This window comes from Fistularia commersonii, chromosome 28, assembly GCF_037954325.1.
Source record: "Fistularia commersonii isolate RoL2024-O1a breed Wild chromosome 28, RoL_Fcom_v1.0, whole genome shotgun sequence".
Classification (NCBI taxonomy): domain Eukaryota; kingdom Metazoa; phylum Chordata; class Actinopteri; order Syngnathiformes; family Fistulariidae; genus Fistularia; species Fistularia commersonii.
In genome coordinates, this window is record NC_141311.1 from 8,655,936 (window position 1) to 8,677,277 (window position 21,342).

At 47.4% G+C, this 21,342-nt stretch overlaps 1 protein-coding gene across 2 annotated transcripts in view; it reads right to left on the bottom strand.

The window, feature by feature from the left end:
* Positions 1-21,342, bottom strand: part of asic2 (acid-sensing (proton-gated) ion channel 2) — a 301,381-nt gene that overhangs the window by 79,698 nt on the left and 200,341 nt on the right. Inside the window, exon 1 of one of the 2 annotated variants that reach the window (XM_086175925.1) lies at positions 9,432-11,613. The exons of the other annotated variant lie outside the window; for it this stretch is intronic. Coding sequence (XP_086032051.1) covers positions 9,432-10,124 — 693 coding nt within the window. The 5' untranslated portion in view covers positions 10,125-11,613. Of the gene's footprint in view, positions 1-9,431; positions 11,614-21,342 lie in introns of those variants that run through there. 2 annotated transcript variants of the gene reach the window in all.

Below are 21,342 nucleotides of genomic sequence, written 5' to 3' on the forward strand. Positions count from 1 at the left end.
ATTTCTTAGCAAGCAGAATGTCTCCTTCAACACATAAATACACACACACACACACATAGACGTGCACAGATATGCTAATTTCCACACACATCTCTGCTTTCTCTTTGCGTTCCACACTCATCAGTTCAGACTCCACGGTGAGACTCTCCGCCTCTGGCTGAAGTCGTTTTTGAGCAAAACTTAACGGAGCGCTCTCAAAATCCCGCCGCCGATTGATCTTCTGGTAGCGTAATTGCAAAATGACAACAGCCGCGGCACTGCGGAAGTATAAATCCCGCCGCCATCTGTGTCGGCATGGGGTCGGCGGTCAGCCGATGCAGTGACATAAATCAAGTTTTATTTGTGCTCCATCTGCATGGCTTTCGGGCCCGCACCGGTTTGCATGCAGGGATGAGGATCAGATAAGTCGGATCTGAACCGAAGCAAGGAGACGACTAATCACGTCGAATACGATCAGGATATTTTTTTTTTTTAACCAGTCGAGGAGTGGGGCTTGACCTCGAGCCTGACTCTGGATTCGTCCAATCTTGAGGTGTGAATATAAACTGTCCCCTCAGAACCAGAATCACAACTAGTCCCTCCCTGAGTGACATCAGGGCAATCGGGGCATCTTCGCATCTTTGGAGCGAAACATCCATGTGACCTCATGATGGTTTCATTTAACACTGATCCCCCTGTCATTCACACGTCTGGGAATGAACCCGCTGCAATTTTGAAAATTTTCTCAGTTTTACGGTAATGTGCTGCTGTGCTGCAAACACACATTTTTTTTCATTTTTAACAGCTTTGTTGGTCTTTCTTGAACCGCTTTCTGTGTTATTGATCTATCTCGTCATCTATCAAACACACACACATACACACAGTTTATGGAAAATACTGCAAGTAGGAGTTTGTTGCTCAGGGCTATGGAAGTGGATCAAGATGGGAACTGGGGCTGTAGAGAGATGCATTTCCTGTTTGTTTGTGCGTTTCTTTTCGAGGGAAAAGGCTGAGGTGTGATATTTAGCGCAGAGTCTGTGTGCGTGTGTGTGTGTGTGTGTGTGTGTGTGTCTGTGTGTGTGTGTGTGTGTGTGTTTGCCTCATGCAGAGTTTTGAATTATTTGCTGTCATCTGTCTTCTCCTAAGACCCCAGCAAACACACGTGCTTTGTTTGTCTCCACAAACCTCAAGTTTTTAATTGTTATATCATCCCCAGAGAGAGATCGGTGTGTGTGTGTGTGCTTTTGTGTATGTGTGTGTGTGTGTAAGGCTCATCTCATGTACTGCTGTGAGTCCTCCATGACGTGCAGCTAATATTTACGTCCACAGTTCAGGGCAAATTGTATTTCTGAAATCGAACATTGTCAATATGCCTTTTGGTTTCCAACCAGTTTATGCATCAACATGACCCCACTGTGGCTAACCAGGTATAATCTTCTCATCTGCATTCAAGACTCGCCTCTCACTCCGGAGACAAAGAGCACGGTGGGTGACTCGCCACCGAGCAGCCGGGAACAACGCCATCTCAGCGACGAGCGGCGCCACCAATCGCCTGCAGCGTCGCGTTTTTTCTAAATAATCTAGAAGCCGAAAGCTCGCGAAAACCGCCGAGGCCATTAATTCTGGAGTGGAGGAATCGTACCGGGAGCGAGGAGACGGGTGAATGCGGGGGCCACCCAGGCTAATGACATCAACGCGATAGGAGCCACGGCTCGCCGCCGAGCGTCACTCGTGATTCTACCTCAAGCCAAATCAATAAGGCCTGGTCCCTCCTTGCAGAATCCTGCTGGAAAGGTCAGCGGCGAACAAGTGGAAAGGAGACCTGTTATTACCAGCAAACAATTGAAAGAAATTCAGCGGGGCCGCTCCAGAGCAGTGCCGAGTAGCCAGGTTGGGTGGAACCCAACACTCCCCGACCACCAACCACCACCGGCACCAACAAGACTGCAAAGCCACCTCATTAGTGTCCTTTAACCTGAATTTAGAGATTAAAAAATTTGGGAGGTGTTACGTTTCAGTGTGTTTACAGACTAAAAAGCAACACCAGATGCTGGATCAATGAAGAGACTTCAAAAATTAATTTTACTCAGTAAAGTAACAGATGAATATCCATCCATCCATCCATCGTCTGCCGCTTATCCTGCACTCAGGGTTGCGGGGGATGCTGGAGCCCATCCCAGCTGAGAGGCGGCGTACACCTTGGACTCTTCGGTCGCCAAGCAATCGCAGGGCCTCATATACAGACAACAATTCATGCAGTCACTGATGGCAGTTCTTCACCAATTTTCTTCCAATTTACCCGCTACATGTTTTTGGACTGCGGGAGGAAACCGGAGAACCTGGAGGAAACCCACACAGACACGGGGGAGATCATGCAAATTCAACACAGAAAGGTCGAACCAGGGTCCTTCATACTGTGAGGCCGATCACTAACCGCTGCGCCACTGTGCCGCCCAACAGATGAACAGTTACTTGAAACAAGAGGGAGTAGGAACAGGAGAAACAGGTCGGGGGGCCGTAGGCACCCGGAAGCCTGAACAGCTTAGGCAAGTCTGTCTCCTCCAACTTGAGGTACTGCTTCAGTGCAGGATCCAGGTGCTTGACATATCTGGACAGTATGGGTTTGGTCTCCGGTTCCCGGGCTCTGGCATTTCACGTGCTGCTGACCTGACGGGGTTAGTAGTCCAGTCTCTGGTTACTGGCCTCCTGTCTGGTCTTTGGTCTCAGGGTGTGAAGGGAAACAAACAAGGATACACAGGGACTAAGCCTGACGGGGATTAGCATTTGGAGACCACCGAACAGGTGAGGCTAGTGGAGGAATAAACCTGGCGGAGGATCGCACTCCAGATTCTGGTCTGTTAGTCTCCGGACTCCGGTTGCTTAAGGAACAAATGGTGATACATAAGGACTTAACCTGATAGCGGTTCATGGTCCGGTTCCCGGTCAACTGTCTCAAGTCATCTGTCACTGGATGCGTAGAGGCGTCCAGAGAGGACGTGAGGGTTGAGTGAACAATGACCCAGCAACTAGGGAGACTAGGACTCCCACCTTTAAGTCCTCAATATGTGCCAGAAACTAGCGCCAGCCTTGCATTCTCCCAATGCACGGGAATCTTCAGCAGCTGCGTGCTTGAGGAGCGCATAGTTGCCGGAGCACAATACTAACAGGTGGGGGGTTGAAATGGGCTTTGAATTTTTGCACATAAATGCATGTTTGCCTTTTGGAGGTAAAGCACAGAGCGAGATTTAAAGGGGCTCACGGAGGTTTAAATAAAGGGCAGTTAAAGTTAATGTGGCTGTAGATAAGTAGGCTTTTGCCAACAGGATAAAAAAAAAGGCTCAAGCGGGGAAAACAAGACGGATAAATCTTGAAAATAAAACTCCAAGCCGGAAGATCGGACATGTATCACACTTTTATCTTTTTTTCCTGTTTGCGTATTCCACAGCTGACGGTCCAATCAGATCTATTGTGTTATTTTGATGCCTCCGTGCATGCTAATCACAGCAGCTAACGAAGAGGGAGGAAAATGGCCCCTGGACATTGACCAGAGGAGGCAGTTTTCCCAGAATGCGTTGCGACACTCGTGCCCAAACTGTCATGTAATAAAACATTATCCTTCCTCTCCTCCTCTATCCATCTTTTGAAATGACATTATTAAATTTCTCTTTTAAAATGTGAATGCAATCTTCATGACACACACACACATACACACGCATGCATCAACTTATCATATCATCATAAGAACCGCAGCGTGGAACCACACAGCTGGAGAGCCCGGGCTGATGTCAAACACCGCCTTTTCGTGTGTATGAAATTTAGTTCGATAATTAAACGGGGGAGACGGGGGGGCTCCCACGCAATATTCTCTGTACTATTTCCAGCCGGGTCAAACACACACGCGCACACACATTTCCGAAATGACTGTATTTGGGACACAGCTGGATGTTTCTGGCTCGGATACAGAAGGTTTACACACTGAATGAAGTGTCTGGCTCTACCTGGCTGCAGTGGCTCGCTCTGCAGAGGCATGGGTTGTTTACGCGTGTGTTTGTGTGTGTAGGGGGTGGTTGTCAGGTGACCATTGACCGGCAGCCAAACAAACCGATCAGGGAACTGCAGCTCGGAGCCAGGATCGGACCAGGTTGGCCGGCTTCTCTTGGAAGGGGAGTCTTTTTTTTGCCTGATGATCGACGCCACCGCACCCGACCTCCAACCCCCCACCCCTCGGCTTGACAGGCCCCTGGAAGGTCTCTTCGTAGGGGAATCAGCGTTTCACAAATGAAAGATGTCGTCAGAGGCTAAACTGCGGAGTCATATGTCCCCGTATGCATCCAAAGCTTCTGTTTGGCAGCTCTTACTTAATATTGTGAAAATGGAAGCAAGGAGATGCCAAATTCTGCCTTTTTTCCAAATGAAATAAAATAAAAGAAATAAACACAGTCATTAGCTTTGATTTGTTTTTGTTTTGTTTGTTTTTCTGGCAGGCCGGTGACTGCGACTCCATTATCCTTTCCTCTTTTCGCTACTGCTTTTCTCCTCAACTCTTTATGGAAATGTTGTTCTCTTTAGCTGCCAAGCCCTGTGATGTGTTTATCAGCTGGCTTCGAAAAAATAAAGTCGAAATGAAAGCTGCCTTTTTTGTCCCCCCCCCCCGCGTCTATATATATATATATATATTCCAGAAAAATGGAAAATGGAAATGATGAAGACGATGAGGGTGAGGAGGTGAGGGAGAGCCGAGAACGGCGGCATTTGCGGGTTAAAGACGAAGGTATTGAGCAGGAGCAGCTTTGAAAACAAAAGAAATGAAGACGATTAATCTGCCCGGATTTGTCGCCGCATGTGGGTCATTTCCAACGATATTGATCCATGCCTGGAAAAACAGTAGAGCCTCTTACGATTTTAATTTGTCCTTTGACAAATTTAATCAATTTTTCCATTTGAAATCAATCAAAAACCTATTGATCCATTCTTCAGGTGCAAAAAAACATCCTGCTCTCTTTTGAAACTTTCTATGAGTTTATTTGTGGCAAAAAATAGAGAGGAATTAAAGATAACCTAAATTATCTCTGTGATTCTAGTTTTTTTGTTCTTCTTGTCAGCGCTTGTGCTCTGCATTTCTTTCACTAAATAAGCATGCAAAAGCAAAACCTTCTTGCTTATGAGACCCTCGCTAAAGCATCTCCAGCAAGCTGTCTTTTATTAACGCAAACTAACAATAATTTTTCTACTCCTTCTAAGACTAGAGACTTTTGCATCATTAATGTAGGACACCCTTTTAGCCACAGCAGCCTTCTTTAGCGCATCTTTGTTCTTCAGGATTGTGCAGATGGTTGACTTAGCCATGCCGTAGTGGTTGGCGAGATCAGTAACAGGAAAACCACTTTCATGTTTAGCAATGATTTCCTTCTTCAGATCAACAGCAAATCTTAACCTCTTAACACCACCATCATTAGTGAGCTTAATGTTTTTGGAAGCTATAACGAGGGCTAACTTACTGAAAAAAGCACAAAAAAGCATTATAACAGAGGACCATAAAGATGAACGTGAAAGATGTGTAAACAACACAGACTGCAACTACGCTACAACGCGGACAGCCAGCAAGTTTTTTTGTTTGTGCTCATGAACTGAGGCTTGTTCGCGGGTCGATTCAAAATTTAATCATAATCCATTGTCCTAATCCAGTTTGTCCGTGATTGGGGACGTTCGCAAGTCGAGGTTCTACTGTAAATAATATCCACTTCACAAATATCAATGAAAATCCCAAATGTCAACGATAAATTTGATTGCAGCCGTGGTCTGTTACCTGTTAACCAACACTTGTATGGTTCTAGAACACCAACACCATGCCTGGTGAAGCAATAGGCTGGCGTTTCCACGGGTGACGCCCCAAGGAGAGCAGAGGCGAGTTGCTTCCCCATTCTCCCATCACGGGCGCTGTTTAAATTGCGGCAGCAGGGTACAGAATCCAGTCCCTTGCAGAACTTGGAAAAAGCGAGGTGAAGATGCGTTAGCTCACCTTCTTAAATGATAAGGTATCGCTAACATTTTCATTTTGCGGGTGGCCGGATGTTTTCATACGGCTTTTACCGTGGGAGGGGTCGGGAGGGGGCTATGGCGAGCTGAGCCGCGGGCCCGGCTGCGTATATCAGCGGTGGACAAGTGGGAGCAAAATTGTCCACCGTAAACCACAGCGCACAGCTAATAGATTTATCGATTCGTGAAGCCTATTCTAGTCGGCCATTTGCTGCTGAGCGGGGGATGAATACTGGCCACTGCGAGAGGTTTGCAAGCGTTACAGGGCACATTTATTTTATCTCGCAATTTTTTTTCTATCTATTGACCGTCCCCTCGGAACATGCAAGGCGATACCGCTCGAAAAAAAACCCTCAAATTTTATTTACTTCCAGTTCCAAGCGTCCTCCTCAATCTTTTTAAATCCTTCTCTTCTTTGTCTTCAGAGCGGCAGCCGCTCTGAATGCAGCGATAATGAAAAGGCCTCCGGGAGCCTTTGCTGACTCGCAGAGACGGGCTAATGAGATTACAGGAAAGCACCGAGGGCCGGTTAGGGGTATGTGGCCCTCCTGGCGAGGTAGCACGGGACGTGGTGGGAAGGCATGGCGGCGGGTGGGCGAATCGATGCGGCTCTCCACTTCACAAAAAGTGAAGCCGACAGCGTCCGACGCGCGGGGAAGAAAATCCGCGGACGTGCAAGGAAATGAGACTCTGTGTTTTTTTGGTGTTTTAAAACACGCGCTTTGCATCGGAGGTGGAAAGCTCAGGCGTCGGCTTGCATTCCCGCACCGTCTTCACATTAGCATGCAAACTTCATTTTCCCGGCCCCTTTCGGATGAGTCCATCACTCCTGGCGAGCGCCCATTGTTTTATCATGCTAGTGGACCCACTCCGGTGGCCATTACCTTAACTAAAGAGCTGAGAGAACAAACCTTCATGTATTTATTTATTCATTTCAAAGATGAACACTGGCTGATAGATGGAAAACAGATGTAGCGTTTCTCTCTCTCTCCCTACCTTGATGAAACCTCGACTTGACAGTGGTGTTAATGGAAGCTGAATTAATGACACGGCTGTTGCTTAGAATCCTCTTTCGAAAGTCATACGGCGAAATGCACCTTGTCGCCTTTCTGATAAAAAAAAAGATACAAGATAATATGCGGCATCTTGTGAGACGGGACAAAATGTGATTTGTCTGGTTCACTCGCACCTAATGTGTTTTTTGTGCCCACTTACATGACAAATGCACGGAATCCATGGAAGATTTCAGAAAGATCGGGTCATTGTTGCATTCTCTGGGTTTTAATTGCAGGTTGAGTCTTTTCTAAAGGGCTTTTCATTTGTTCTGTGCTCAGCTTTGATAGTACCAGCTTCCTCTGTTTGTACCGACTCCAGTTAGCATACAGTAACTAGCCACGCGTAGGATAAGAGTCATGCATTTCTTTTTTCTTTAAAGAACAAACTCAATAAAGTCCTGAAGGGCGAATAAGGTTGAAAGGCAAACAAGCAGACCGATGACTGGACTTTGGCAAAAGAATACAATGTGGAGAAGGAAGGAGCACTTATAGAGCATCATATTTGAAATAAGAAAAATGTCCAAGTCTAGAGTTATGAACTGATTATCCTACACACATGGCGGTAAGGGGCCGCAGCCAATCCCAGATTACGCTTATGCAAGAGGCGGGGTTAAAGCGGGACGGGTCACCTGTCAATCAAAGATACAACCTACAGACACTGAACCTACTGACTGTTTTAGGACTTTGGGAGCAAGAGGCAGATCCTGGAGAAAGCCCAGGCAGGAGAGCATGGACAGCACATGGGCAGGAAAATCCAGAGAACCCGAGAAGGAGATGAGAGATCCAAGACAGGAAAACAAGGAGAACTTGGTCAGGAGAATCTGGAGAGAATCCACAGAGGAAGAGGGGAAGAACAAGGAGACCCCACACAGAGAACCCAAGAGTGCATTGGGTATAAACCGGGCTCTTGCTGTGAGGTGGGAATGCTGATCAAAGCACTGTCATTATAGTACAACACAAATATATGAATGGCTAAGTAGACAAGAGTAAACAGTGCTAAGCAAATTATGGGATATCACAGATGCTGCAAGCAAATTCCGCACCTGTTTGGACCCAACTGCTAGCTTAGATGTGTTTGTTTGTGAGCTCCATATCGTAGCGCGACAGGGGAAGCAAAGACGCTTTGGATGAAAACTATGAGTAGATGAGCCCAGTTTAATTATGGTGCTCATGGTTTTTTCTTCCTGCATTCATTTACTGTTCTTCACAGGCAATAAACTGATCCATGAATAATTATCCAAACACGGATTCAATATAAATTATCCTAAAAACATCCAAAACCAATTGTAAAATGCAGTAAAATAACCTCAATAATCATAACAAAAATAAACCAACGGGTCCTCCGTGTCAGTAGGGGGCGCTGTTCTACCATTGCCTACCGGGTAGAATTGACGCGACAACATTAGGCTCTATGTTGGTAAATATTAATAATATAATAGAGCTATTAAACACAGATGCTTTTTTTGGCAGTAACGTGATAGACTGTTGGCATACTGGGGAAAATCAGCGTCGGCCAATAGGCGGCCATTTCTATTCAGTTGTATCATGTCGATAATCAATGACAGTCTTCGAGTTCAGGGGTCAAAATCAATAGCGGTATCGGAAAAGTTATAATACAAAGTCAGCGATGCACGTCGTACTATTTCTGGTGTTTATTTGCTCAATTAACTTATGCTAATGAGAGAACGCGCCTCGCTCACGTACGAGTCCTGCCGTCTGTTTACAACGCGGCGCCCCGTTAGCAACAAACACACGTTTCAGGAAAGGGAGATGGCGCGTGACAGAGGGTTTTGCCAACATAAACCTGCCACTTTGACTTCTTTGAGTGAGAGAGAGGGACTAATTGTAGTGACACATACACAAATGCACAGGGCCAGAGAAAGAGCGAGCAAGAGCGCGAGAGAGAGAAAGAGAAAAGTTTCAAAGACAGTTTCAGCTCTGGCATAATCCTGAGTAGAAACATCTATTATGGATCAAACATCCCGAGGGAGTGTGGAACACACATCCCTGAACCTGACACCACCCATGCAGAAAAGCAACACAGATATAAGAGGGATCACACACACGCAGCGGCGGCAGGAAAGATGCTTTTGATTCAGAGAGGCTGCAGCCGCCTTGCGCCTCAACCGTGTCGGTCATTAACTATTTCTCGCTGGCGTGGGATCAAGGTTAGCGCCGTTTCTGTCAAAAACAAAAAAAAAACTTGATGTTTATTTCATCTGGGTTTTTGATGCTCTGGTTTGACGGTCACACTTAACAAGAATCCGGGAACGGGAAACGTGGCATTCGGTGCACGTGGGAGAACCCAAAACATATAAGGTAACAGTCCCGTCAGCATTGAGTGGAAACCGCCGGACTTACAGAAGAGAAGTTGTGGGCGCCGCAGGGTTCCCCTCGGAACTTGCAGGACAGCAGCATGTCGTCGAGCTGGTGGCTCAACCTATCCATAAACTCAAAGTTGGTTCCCTCAAAGTTTCTGGGCGGCAGAAAGAGCCGGAAGTCCGACAGCTTCCTGAACCAGGCGCGACGGTCCTCCTGGAGCAGGTCCAGAACCAGAGGCCTGGCTGTCCGGTTGGCCAGCAGCAGTCCCAGCCAGTGGCCGGCAAAGTACAGGTCGCTCTTGGTGAGCTTGTACAGGCGGATGGGGTTGTTGTTGCAGACGGTGACTACGGGGAAGGCCAGTTCTTTGGCCCACTCGGAGTGGACCCGTGTGTACGTGGGGAAGGAAAGCCAGTGGAGCAGGCGGTTTGAGGACCAGGACAGGAGCAACCCCAGGGAGGTGCAGAGGGCCAGCATCCAGAAGGCCCTGCGACCCACCGAGCCCCCGGGGATGCACACGTGCCTCAGGCCGTGCAGGCGTGTCCTTGAGAGCAGGGCGGAGGTCAGCCGAGCCAGATTCGGCCTCGCGGGACGCTGCCGGCGACCCTTCCTGATCATGGCGGGGGATCCCCCCCGGAGACAGCGCCCCTCCAGGGTCATGGCTGCCCACAGCACTCCTACAGCCGCGGGGAGGGCTTCATTTCCCAGCCAGGCCTCCGGGGCTCGGGCCCACATGTAGTTCCAGGATAAATCCACTACGGTAATCCGCACCTGGATGAGCCCCGGCCTCGCAGCTGCAGACGACTCCGAGATCCCCGCGTGGGATCGGGGCACGTGGATCCGCGCTCACAGGGATTTATCTGTCCGGCTCAGACAGACTCAGCCTCAGCTACTTGTTGGTCGTCCCTCCCGCTGTCTTCCGAGGACCGGACTGTGATCATCCGGCTCAGCGGGGAGGAAAAAATAAACTGATACATACATAAAAAAAAAAAAAAAAAAAAAAACAGCTCTGCAAACGGGCTCCAAGCAAGGTGGCTTCTACATGAGTGACTCCGGCATCCGGCGCAGCGAGGGTGACAGCGAACGAGAGCGGATGAGACAGAGCGGGCAAAGGCAAGAGGAAGAGGAGGGTGGGAGGGAGAGAGAGGGGGATAGCATACAAAACACAGACGGCTTAGCGCGGAGCGCAAGAACGGAAAAATAAAGGGAAGAAGAAGGAGGAGGAGGAGGAAGGGGAGGTAATTAGAATAATGAGAGAGGACGGCGGAGAGGCTTGTTTGGAGAAGTGCTCTCTTCCACCCCCTCCACTACTCTTCTTCTTTTTGGAGAAGCGTGTGAGTCTTCCCGGCCTCCCCGGCTGTCAGAGGCATCCATCAGCCAGCGGCTGCCATCACTTCCTGGCGGCCGTCACGCGGATGACTTCATTGGACGGCACAGAAGTAGAGCACGCTCGTTTGTTTTTGGTCCGACTGACTCAAGGTTTCCTCCCCCGCCGACCGCGCCGGGCGGGTGGCTACTTGGTGCGGCGGAACCTCTCGCCGACGCAGCGGTGAGCCGAACGAGCCGCTCTCGCGCAGGGGTGGCGGCACCAGGCGTGCACGCGCCGGCAGCGGTCTCGTCTCCTGCGAGGGGGCAAACGGCGCGGTCACACTCCGCTTCGGTCTCTCCGCCCTTTACCGTCCTCAGTTTTCCCTCATCCCTCCTTCCTCTCCCCCGGAGTAGTTTCTCGTGGACTTCCTGGGCAGCGGCTCCGCTCTCAGCATTTCTGCCATGTCTCTGCTCCTCCTGCTAAAAATACTCCCTCCAAATCAAATCCATCAACTTGCCCTCAAGCTCCTCCTCCTCGCTTTTTTTTTTCCATCAGCGTCACTCAAACGCCACGAGCTCGACCTCCCCGCCGGCTTCTTCTCCTCTTCTTCTTCTTCTTCTTCTCCACTTTGTGCACCACACTCTCCTCAGGCACTTCTCTCCAGCACCCCCCACCTCCTGCTCCTCCGCCCCTCAGCAGAGGCTTCCCTGCTTGCTCGCCTCCTTCGGTGCCCTTGTCATCCTCCTCCGGCGTGATCCCGCTCCGCGCTCCCGGTGACTCCTCTCCCCTCGCCCGTCCTCCTCTTTCCTCCCCTCTCTCTGGCGGTCTCTCTCTTCGGCTCTGCCTCTCTGTTTCTCTCCACTGCTGAGACAGTCTGTCCTCCCGTTGCATCTCGTCGTCGCCTCCTCCTCCTCCTCCTCCTCCTGCGCCACAGCTCTGTCCACGCAGCCGGTGAGTCTCTCTCTCTCTCTCTCTCTCTCTCTCTCTCTTTCTCTCTTGCTCTCTCGCTCTCTTTCTCTCTCTACTAACTTGCGAGGTCTTTCAACCCCCTCTGTTTGTCTGTCTGTCTGTGGCCACTGCTGAGCCACACAGCATCAGCTGAGGGAGATGGAGTGAAAGATGCGTGTGTGTGTGTGTGTGTGTGTGTGTGTATGTGTGTGACAGTAAACCAAAAGAGCCCATAGCTCTTTTCACGTAATCATGACTTACGACTCGTTTAAAACTGATCTCACACTCAGGACTCTAATCCTGAGATTTGTTCTTAATTAAATGCTGCATTTTTTTACATTTGTTTACCAGCTTTGGAGATTTATTACCTTTTTATTTTGTGCTGTCTTTCTTTATATATCTCTATATAACTGACAAACTGATACCTCATGAGGGGGAACCTGAGGGGAACATAGAACATGTAGAAACCATGGAGTGCATGTTAAAGCCACTGCTTTTGACAGGTTATATCACACTCAGTCCAAAAACAGGATGTAGCTGCAATGGCTGAGGCTGTAAAATAATAGCTTGAATGACAGAGAGATTGATAACTGTGTAATGGTGTTTTTTTACACATATATTGGTTTAGATATTTGTCTGGGAGCCCCCCCCATCATGTCATCCCGGTATGCCACCTGCTGGCCAGTAGCATCATTACGCCGTCTCCAAATCACAATTTCGAAATAGACAGTTTGATTTAAAACCAGGCTTTTATCAAGTTGGGGTTCCTGGCTACTTCGCCGTCCTCTTTCAAAATGATTATTATTTTCACAGTTGGAATTCAAAAAATGCACTTTGCAAAATCACTTTGCAAGTAATTCCGAAAGCACAAACTGGGTTGATTGCACAACCTAAAGTGCTCACACACTGGAATGAGAGAGTGAATGGTTGTATGTCTCTTTGTGCCGCCTTTTGATTGACTGGTGTCCAGGGCGACCCTTTCCTCGACCAATGAAAGCTGCCATAGGCTTCGCATACCCCGCGGCGCAGATGCACGAGCGAGTGCACGCGTCCATGCGATTGAAAGGTGACCCGCCCAGGTTAAACCCCGCCTCCCGCCCCCAAATATCAGCCGGGATCGGTATCCAAATTGGTGTTTGCGGCTCCTTCCCTAATCATCATTCCACAAGGCGAGCTTTCAAAGTTGTCAGTCACGGAAGACGAACGACTGATCACAGGACAGGTTCGCCGTGACGTGAAACAAGACAGGACGGAAGAGGCGCGGGGGCTCGACACGGTTTAGTCTCGCCGGGCCGCCTTATTATTGATTACGGAACAAAGAGGCGGTTCTGTCTTTACAGTTGAATGAAGCCTGCCGGTGAGCCGGAAAGAACAGTGCCAGCCCGTCAGAATAAATCAGTTTACAAACTCAAACTGGCACGTGAACGCAGACGGGGACCGGAGGCTCGTGCACGACAAGACACTCCTTTGGCCGGACAGCCAAAGCAGGCCTGCGAAGGCTATTACCACTAAAACACACCCATGTATTATTCATAACGAGGAGATACAAGGAACAGGAACGCCGAATTGAAATGTCAAACGCATGCTAATACACACATTTCTTCAAACAGTGAGTGCGTAGCGCGGTTTAACACAAGCACACACACACACACAAACACACATACACACACACACACACACACGTTCACACACACATACCCATACAACACACAGCCTAAAGCAAGAGCAGCCTTCCAAAGCCTGGATCCAAAGGCTGAATAATTAAGATCGCAGCCATGAAGAGGATTTCTCAGACCGGTTATGCAGTCAGTATAAAAGAGAAAAAAAAAAGAAAAAAACTCAGCTTGAAGCCTCAAAATATCTAATTTGACATAGATAAATAGGTAAACATAGACAAAGCACAGATAAAATTAGGGATTTATTAGCGGCATATCCCACTCAGAAGCCATTACGCAGCACGCCATGGCGTGACGTCTGCTCCACACAAAAGATATTCAGTAACCCGAAGGACGCATCAGGCAAAATGTGCTGGTCGAGAGGCAGAGAGCAGGCTGTAAATATAAACCGTGATTAAACATTCATAAATCACGCTTAATAAGCTGTGAATGTTTCTGAAAGTGCCAGGTTTAAAAGCACTTAATAACACAACAATGGCCGCGCAAAAAAAAAAAAAAAAGTTTCACGACGAGTTTTGCACAGGCGAGAGGGACGTGAATTAAATACCTGCGTGTAAACCAGCTGTCATTAATTAAAACGCTGTTCTGATTAAGGACGACCGCGGCGAGGACGACAGCTTTGGTCATGAGCTTCCCGGTTTCGACAGCGCCGCATGATTGGCTGAAGTTAACATCAAAAGACCATCTTCGCCATCCTCCTTCTCCCCAAATTACATACGTCGGTGAGTGGAGAGGACGGGTCCCCCTGACAGCTGCTGATTTAGTCTGAAGATTGATGATCCTTTGGCGCCCGCTCATTTAATCATCCCCTCACCTAAAAGTTGTCAGGATTCATAGGAAAAAAGGGACGGAAAAAAAATTCTTTGTTACCAGGATGTAAAGGACCTATCAATCACCCGAGTTCCCGTCACTAGTGATAAGGTTGCGCGGAGAACGTCGAGTCCTCCCGAAAACCTTCGCGTCCCCGGGGTCGGGCTGAACAAAGTGCTGGGATTTGCGTTTGGACAGTGAACGCTGCAGGGAGATCATCAGAACTGCTTTGTCAGCATCTCTGGCGACCGCTGGGGAATGCAGGTGGAGGAGACTCATGGTTCGTGCCACAGAGTCACATCAGACTTCACGAGCAACGCGTGAATATAATGATATGCACTTTTGTACTCGTGTGCTTTTTCTTCCATCCTGTTTTCGCTTATGAGACGAAAAAAAGGAATCACTGATTCAAGAGGTTCATAGCTCCTCATTAAGGGCCAGAAAAATCAAAAACTATGATTATTATTATGTCGTGTCGTAGCATTGCCTAACTGCTCCTCTAATCTTCAAGAAAGATGGGACTTCAGGGTTGGACTGATTATTTACTAATTTATTTCTTATTATTTTTAGTTCCCGTGTGCTGAATGAGCCCCGAAGGCTCCCTTGTCTGTCGAGGGATTCAAAAATCGATGCCAATTTAAGGAGCTTTGGTGATTAAACCGGCAGGTGATGGATCCAATGCATCATCCGAGTACACAATGCAACCCTCGTGAAAAACATGAAGGTATTAATTCAAATGCACTGGAATTGTGAGGGACGATTTGACTCATTGCACCCCCCCCCCCCCAACGCTTCTATTTTTATACCTCATTTGAAAAGAGGCAGTTCAATAAACCAGCGCGGTTTGCAGCATGCGGCTCCCTGATCCGTCAAAGTTCTCACTAACCTATTTTACCAGCCAATTCCGCATTAAAAATGAAGACATAATGCTGAATAATCGTAAAAAAAAAGTTCCCCCCGTGCAAATCAGATACTTCCCGGGCTCCAGCACGGCAGCACCGAGCTTGTTAACCTTATTTATTTATTTTTTATTTTTCTTTAATATGTCGTCTCCTGCAGAGAATAAGGAAACAGCACTGTGGAAAAAAAAAAAACAAAACCTGAGACCAGAGAGGAACCTGTGGAACATTTCAATAATTTCAGTAATTTGAAGTCATCCCAGCAGTCCGGGGGTCCATCCTCAGAAAAGAGACTCCTATTGTGAACTGTGAAATGATGTTCCACTTAGCACTGTGGCAACTGCAGCCCCGGTACCTGCATGAGGCCAATCTCTGTTTTCCCTCCTTCGAGGCGCTGTTAGACGCTACCGTTGTTCCACTTGTTCAGTAAAGGACCAATAGGAGGCGGCGGGGGGGGGGGGGGGGGGGGAGTGTCCTCGAGATGAGTGAGCTATCACGGCCACCGCCACCCCAACGGGTGACAAGTGGACGGAGATCCGGGACAGATCGGAACATTTCCTTGGTGAATGGAATGAGCTTACAAACGGAGCCAGGGGAAAAGACGTTTCGTCTCAGCGTCGGGGAGGCGAAAAGAAAAAAATGATCCCGCAACGTGGGAGACTTCTACTGACGTCATCATGACTCTTCTTACCTCCTTGAAAGTCCAACTAAACAATTAAAAATAGGAAGAATATCGACGGAAACAACTTCAAAGAAAGTTGTGAAAACAACCTGCGGCCATTTTTTTTTCCTTGTTTAGTGTTTGAATTTATTGAACATTTCCCCAATATTCAGGCATCCTTGTCTTGATTTAAGCCAGAATACTTAAATCAGCAAATAAAGAAATAAAGACATTCTTCTGGAGTAGTAATGAGTAAATCTATTTCTTGTTCTTGTATCATTTTCATCAGATTGCCTTGTCTCATCGTGTAAAGTGGTTTACAGAAGTTTAGATAAAAACTGACCCACTATTTTAGAAGACAGAGCGAAAAAAAAGCATTGTTTGTTGTTTTTGTGATAAACTTTATTTCTATTTAAATGCGTGACTGGGATTTAATTAAATCCACTGATTGATTGTTGAATTATTTTAACCTTTTGGAAATAACAACACAAGAAGCAGTTTCTCAAGACAAAGAATCTTGCAGAAAGTAGGCTGGCGGAAACTTGAAGAGTAACTAATTGTGGACGCAGACCGTGATCAGTTGGATGCACCGCCGGCGCCCCGGATGGTGTTTGTGGCTTCTGGTGACCGGAGGACTGTTTGTTTGTAACAAAGCTGGTCTCTCGCGCCTCTGATTAGAACATCGGCTCTGGTTAAACTAATGATCTTCAGCAGCTGACAGCGCCGAACACCCTCCAACGGACTGGCAACGCTCCAGCCGCTCTCTGCAAACAGACTCCCAGCCTTCGCCCTCCCCCCCCCCCCCCACACAGCCATCCACACACACTCACACTCACGCATGTACGTGCGCACGCTCCATAGCTCACGAGTCGGTTGGCGGCCAGACCTCTGACGAATACTGGTGAACAGTCAAACTGGAGAGGGGCACCGCAGAACCCCCAGAACCAAACAAACCAGACTCGTGTGTGTGTGTTTGTGTGTGTGTGTGTGTGTGTGTGTGTGTTTGAAAGTATGTTTTTGTGTGTGTATTGCAAGGCCAACACCTGAATCCACCTGACACTATTTTGACATCTTGGTGTTGCATTTTCTAAAAATAAATAGAAACATTATATGAAAGTCATTTATGAATTACAAATTAAGTAAAATGAAAAAAATTCAAATAAATAAAATTGTATTTGTCCTGAAACAAATGTCATTTTCATATTTCGTCTCGGGCACTAAATCGGTCTGGACCGCTCTGGCACTTGCTGCAGCCAACCGTCTTGGCCAGGCTGCAAAGACATGTCATTAGCTCTAAATGCTTCACGCCAATGTTCCGTGTCAATTTAAAAGAAGGAGAGGACGAAGGCTCGTGTAACGTGAGAATGTTGAAACTGTGGCAGCGGCAGCTGCTCGGAGGTCGGATGAAACATCTTTTTGTCAAGGCCAGAGGTGAGAGAAAACCTCTTGGACCACCTTGGAAAAAAATCATCGACGTTCCTGCTTCTTCTTAAGTCACATATTATACAATTCCTAAATGATATGATGGATTCAGATTCCTTTCCACGGCTGACGCCCCATCGGCCACAAAGCTGACGCAGCCTGACTCGACGGCCCCCAAAAAACCTCAGTCACCCTACCATTTTCGGATTCTACTGTCCGCTTCCCTGGGGTTCACGGTTCTTTGGTCCGGAACAAGAAAGCAGTACCGAACTCCCGACGAGGGGGATTTCACAGGACATTTAGTGTGAGTTAGATGGCTTTTCAGGAAAGAGCTCAGCCGTGAGAAAGAGATGGCCACCCAACAGATGTCAGATCAACGGTCACAGCTGAGAGATCAACGATAAGCCCGGATCCAAGCAACGCTAGAACCAGAGGGTCCGAAGTGAAATAACAACAGCTCAACCCCTCTCTGTCTCCTCCTTCCGAGTCCGTTTATTTATTCCACTGCACACATTTTGCAGAGAGGGATTCAGCGACTCCTGGATGCACCGTATCAGTATTAAAACCGGAGCCTGAGAACCCTCGATTCCCCGTCTCGTTATTTTACAGGCTAAATAATTGCTGTGCAAATCGATGTGTTGAAAAGGGGGCCGTCGGATCAATCCGATCGCCTCGGAGCCAGTGACAGCTCACACGCCACGCGGTAACGATTTTAGAAACAAGCCGTTTTGTCACGTTTGGGCTTAATAGGTGCCGAAAAAAAAAACATGTCAGAACACGCCGATTTAAATGACTTGTCTCATTTCTCCCTGACTGGCACAGATCCATGACACATATCTCATTATGTCTCCAATTATCCGCTTAATGCAAAATAGCCAGACACCAAATTGCGTCATCTGAGGAACTGTCAAGCTCAGAAAATAAATAAATAATCGAATAAACTGAATGGCCGTATAATTTAAAAAATGCAGAGCGACAAATTAATTTATCGACATTTTAGAGGGCTCTGAGCCATTTAATGACCGTAGTAATTATTACTACCGGGATAGAGGAGGTACAGTGATGATCGATGAATCGTTACATGTCTTCAATGGTAAACAATCAATTTACCGATAAAAGCAAAATGAAATTAAATAACTGGACAAAAAATGTTGCCTATTTCCATCATTCAAGCTGAGCAAAGTCCTCCTGTCTTTACCCAATCACAAACACAGCTTCCCGGGTGGTGAATGGCATCCATCTGTCCTCACTAAAAGCATTTGCTGCAAAGGTTGCCAAGGTAACGCTACCTCAAGCCGCATCATAACACCGGGTCCTGACAGCTGCACGGGCCCAGCCCGGGGAACCGAGCCAAGCGGCTGGATGAAATTATGTTTCTTGGTATTCTTTATCTGGAATCAAAGCCAATTAATTCTGAGCGTACCCACCCCGACCTACCTTATGCTTTATAAGGCCAAAGGCTAAAGGAAAAAAAAAAAAAAAAAAAATTGGCGCAGCGAAAAAAAAAAAAAAAAAAAAAGCTCAGAGCTGAGATCGCCGCAACAGCTCCGGCTAATGATGCTATTAGGGCTTCTGAGCAGCACAATAAATCAGAGGAGTGATTAGTGTGAGCGTGTACAGAGAGCTGGGCCATTAGTCAGAGGGGCTGTGTGTAACCTTCAAGACTGTGGGCCGCAGCCGCTGCCGTCTCTCATGCCGGCGTGTTTGAGAAACAACTTCTTGGCAGCAAATAAAAACAACAGAAATGGCTGTGACAATCTGGCCCCCGAGTGAGTCTCAGACCCCTTTTACGTTCCTTTTTGCTTTCAGTCATCGTTTCGACAGAAGATCCACGCGCAGGTGAGACGGCGGGAAACGCCAGATATGCTGCGGTGCACACGACTGACAGGTAGTTGACAACGTGATTTTGTGATGAACTGAAACGTGCATGGGGAGAGACACCGTCTCAATGCAGTGACAAACTTGGGCACTACTGCAGATGTAGATATCAACGGTAGCCATGATTGCACGCAAATAACAAGTATTACGAGTTGCACTTGTGCACAGAGAGTGCCTGAAATCGGGGAGCTCCGGAGACATGGAAATTTTAAAGAAAACCCCGCTCTCATTGAAACATCCAAAACGCCACTGCTTGAAAATGCACTTGGCTGATCTCGACTTCAAAAAGGACACACAAAATGCCGGACACATACAAATGAATTTGTTCCTACAAAACTTCAGGAGTGTAATAATCTTATTTCACACTGAGGCAAACACAAAAGAAATAGTTTCATTTAAGAGTGCGCTGCAGCCACGATGGCATCACTCGCTTTAAGTCACCGCCATCGTCTGTGAGGATCATAAACAAATCTGCTCCTGTATCTCTGAGTTTAAGACTGAAAATATAAATAGACACCCCATGATGAAAGCACCATCCTCCCGCTTGCTGTGTTTTCCTGGCAAGGTTCCCTCCATGTTCTCCATCTTACTCTCACCGTCCGAAAAAGATTCCACAGGTTCGCTGACGACTCTAAATTGTCCGCAAATGCGAGTGAAAGAGCGGTTGGTTGGATGTCTGTCGAATGACCGTTTCTGTCAGACGAGTGTAGACATTTCTGTGGCTGAGCGAGATATCCTCTCTTCAGATTCCAAAATTAGCATATTGATTAGAAAACCTTTGAATGTCACATGGTTTTAATTTGCTGGAAGGCTGAGGCACGGATTGCAGCGATTTGGATTGATTATTGGGGTCACTACCGGATCCGGACGAAACGCCTCATCTTTTGAAAGAGGGAAGAATTGTTCAAGAAACAAGAGAGATACTTAGGACTTTGGCAGACGCCAAATGTCCATTTCCTTCAGGTCTTTCCACAATCTGCAGCAGCCAGTCGGAATAACCGACAAGGGTGACGGGATAAATCTGATTGAGGCTCGTTGATTGACGTGGCAACCGACGGCTGGCCGGTGTGATCCGAGGCCAACTGAGGAGCTACTGCAGCTCAGGGCGATGAAGGTGCGCATACTGGCCACAACAGTAGCAGATTGATGCTCTGGTTAACGTTTTCCTTAGAAACAAAGACTCTGCCCTCGTCGCATTGCCCTTTGCATCGCCTATTACGAGATATTTGCAGAGCATAGTGTCGGTCTTTCTCAGGTGTCTGACCCAAAGAGGCTCCACCCTGGCACCTCAAAGAACCCACTGATTGAGGTCAATCTGGGACCATGTCTTCTCTTTAAGGGTGTTTTAGCAGCAGTATGCAGGGACATGCACAAATTTAGGTGTCTGGGATCTTAGGGACCCCACTTTTGGACGGAGCAGTTTTAAGAGCTTGGGTCTAAGAGTTGTCCAGCTTGAATTTCCTCCTAGCAGCCCTCCCCCCCCGCCCCCTCCTCCAGGCAAACATATTAGCTTTGCCTCCGCATAGGCAGTAAGTAACCACAAAAGAGAACAGCGAGCTTCTGGGACATGTACCTTATATGCCACATGAATGGGAGGAAGAAGACACTGACAAGATGGAGAGCAAAGGTGCTACAGCATTTATGTTTTGAATGGCAGGGACAATCATTTTAGACCATCAAATGGGTTGAACTGCCTTTATTTCCTCCCTACACTGCTTTGTCATTCGAAAAAAAACGACATTAGCTAACGCTGTATTTTATAAATGGTGCTCCACGGTTTGCAGGACGTATCTAGTAATGGGCCTGGCTGAGGAGTTCCACCAATCACTAAGCACCTGTTGGTAAAGAGTTCTTATGGAACCTTAAAAAGACACTAAGAGATAAAATTGTTCTTCCAACTGAGGTCAAGGTTTTAAGTTCCTATGCTGTCGCAATGCACGAAAATTAAAAACGGTCTAGTTCAAGAGAAGGCTCTGAGAACTTAAACATTTGAACTAAATGTTCCTGCGGTGGCTACTGATGTGACGTGTTTACTGTAATTTTGTGATACTCTCCAAAAATGGAACATGTCAGTGTAAAAACAAGAAGATTACCCATTAATTAGGTATTAGTATTAGCTGAAATGATCACAACGTCCAGTGAAGCACAGATGGGATTTCTGATCAACAAAGACCATTCTCAACATCAGAAAACCCTGTCTTCCCCCGCAGGACAGAACTAAGAACCCTGTGATATCGATGCACACAAAACAAACTACAAAAGACACAGAATTTTTTTTTTTTCCCACTCAAAGCCGGTGGATCTAAAGCCCTGGCAACGGGGAAACGGAAATGCATCGGCAGCTAAAGCC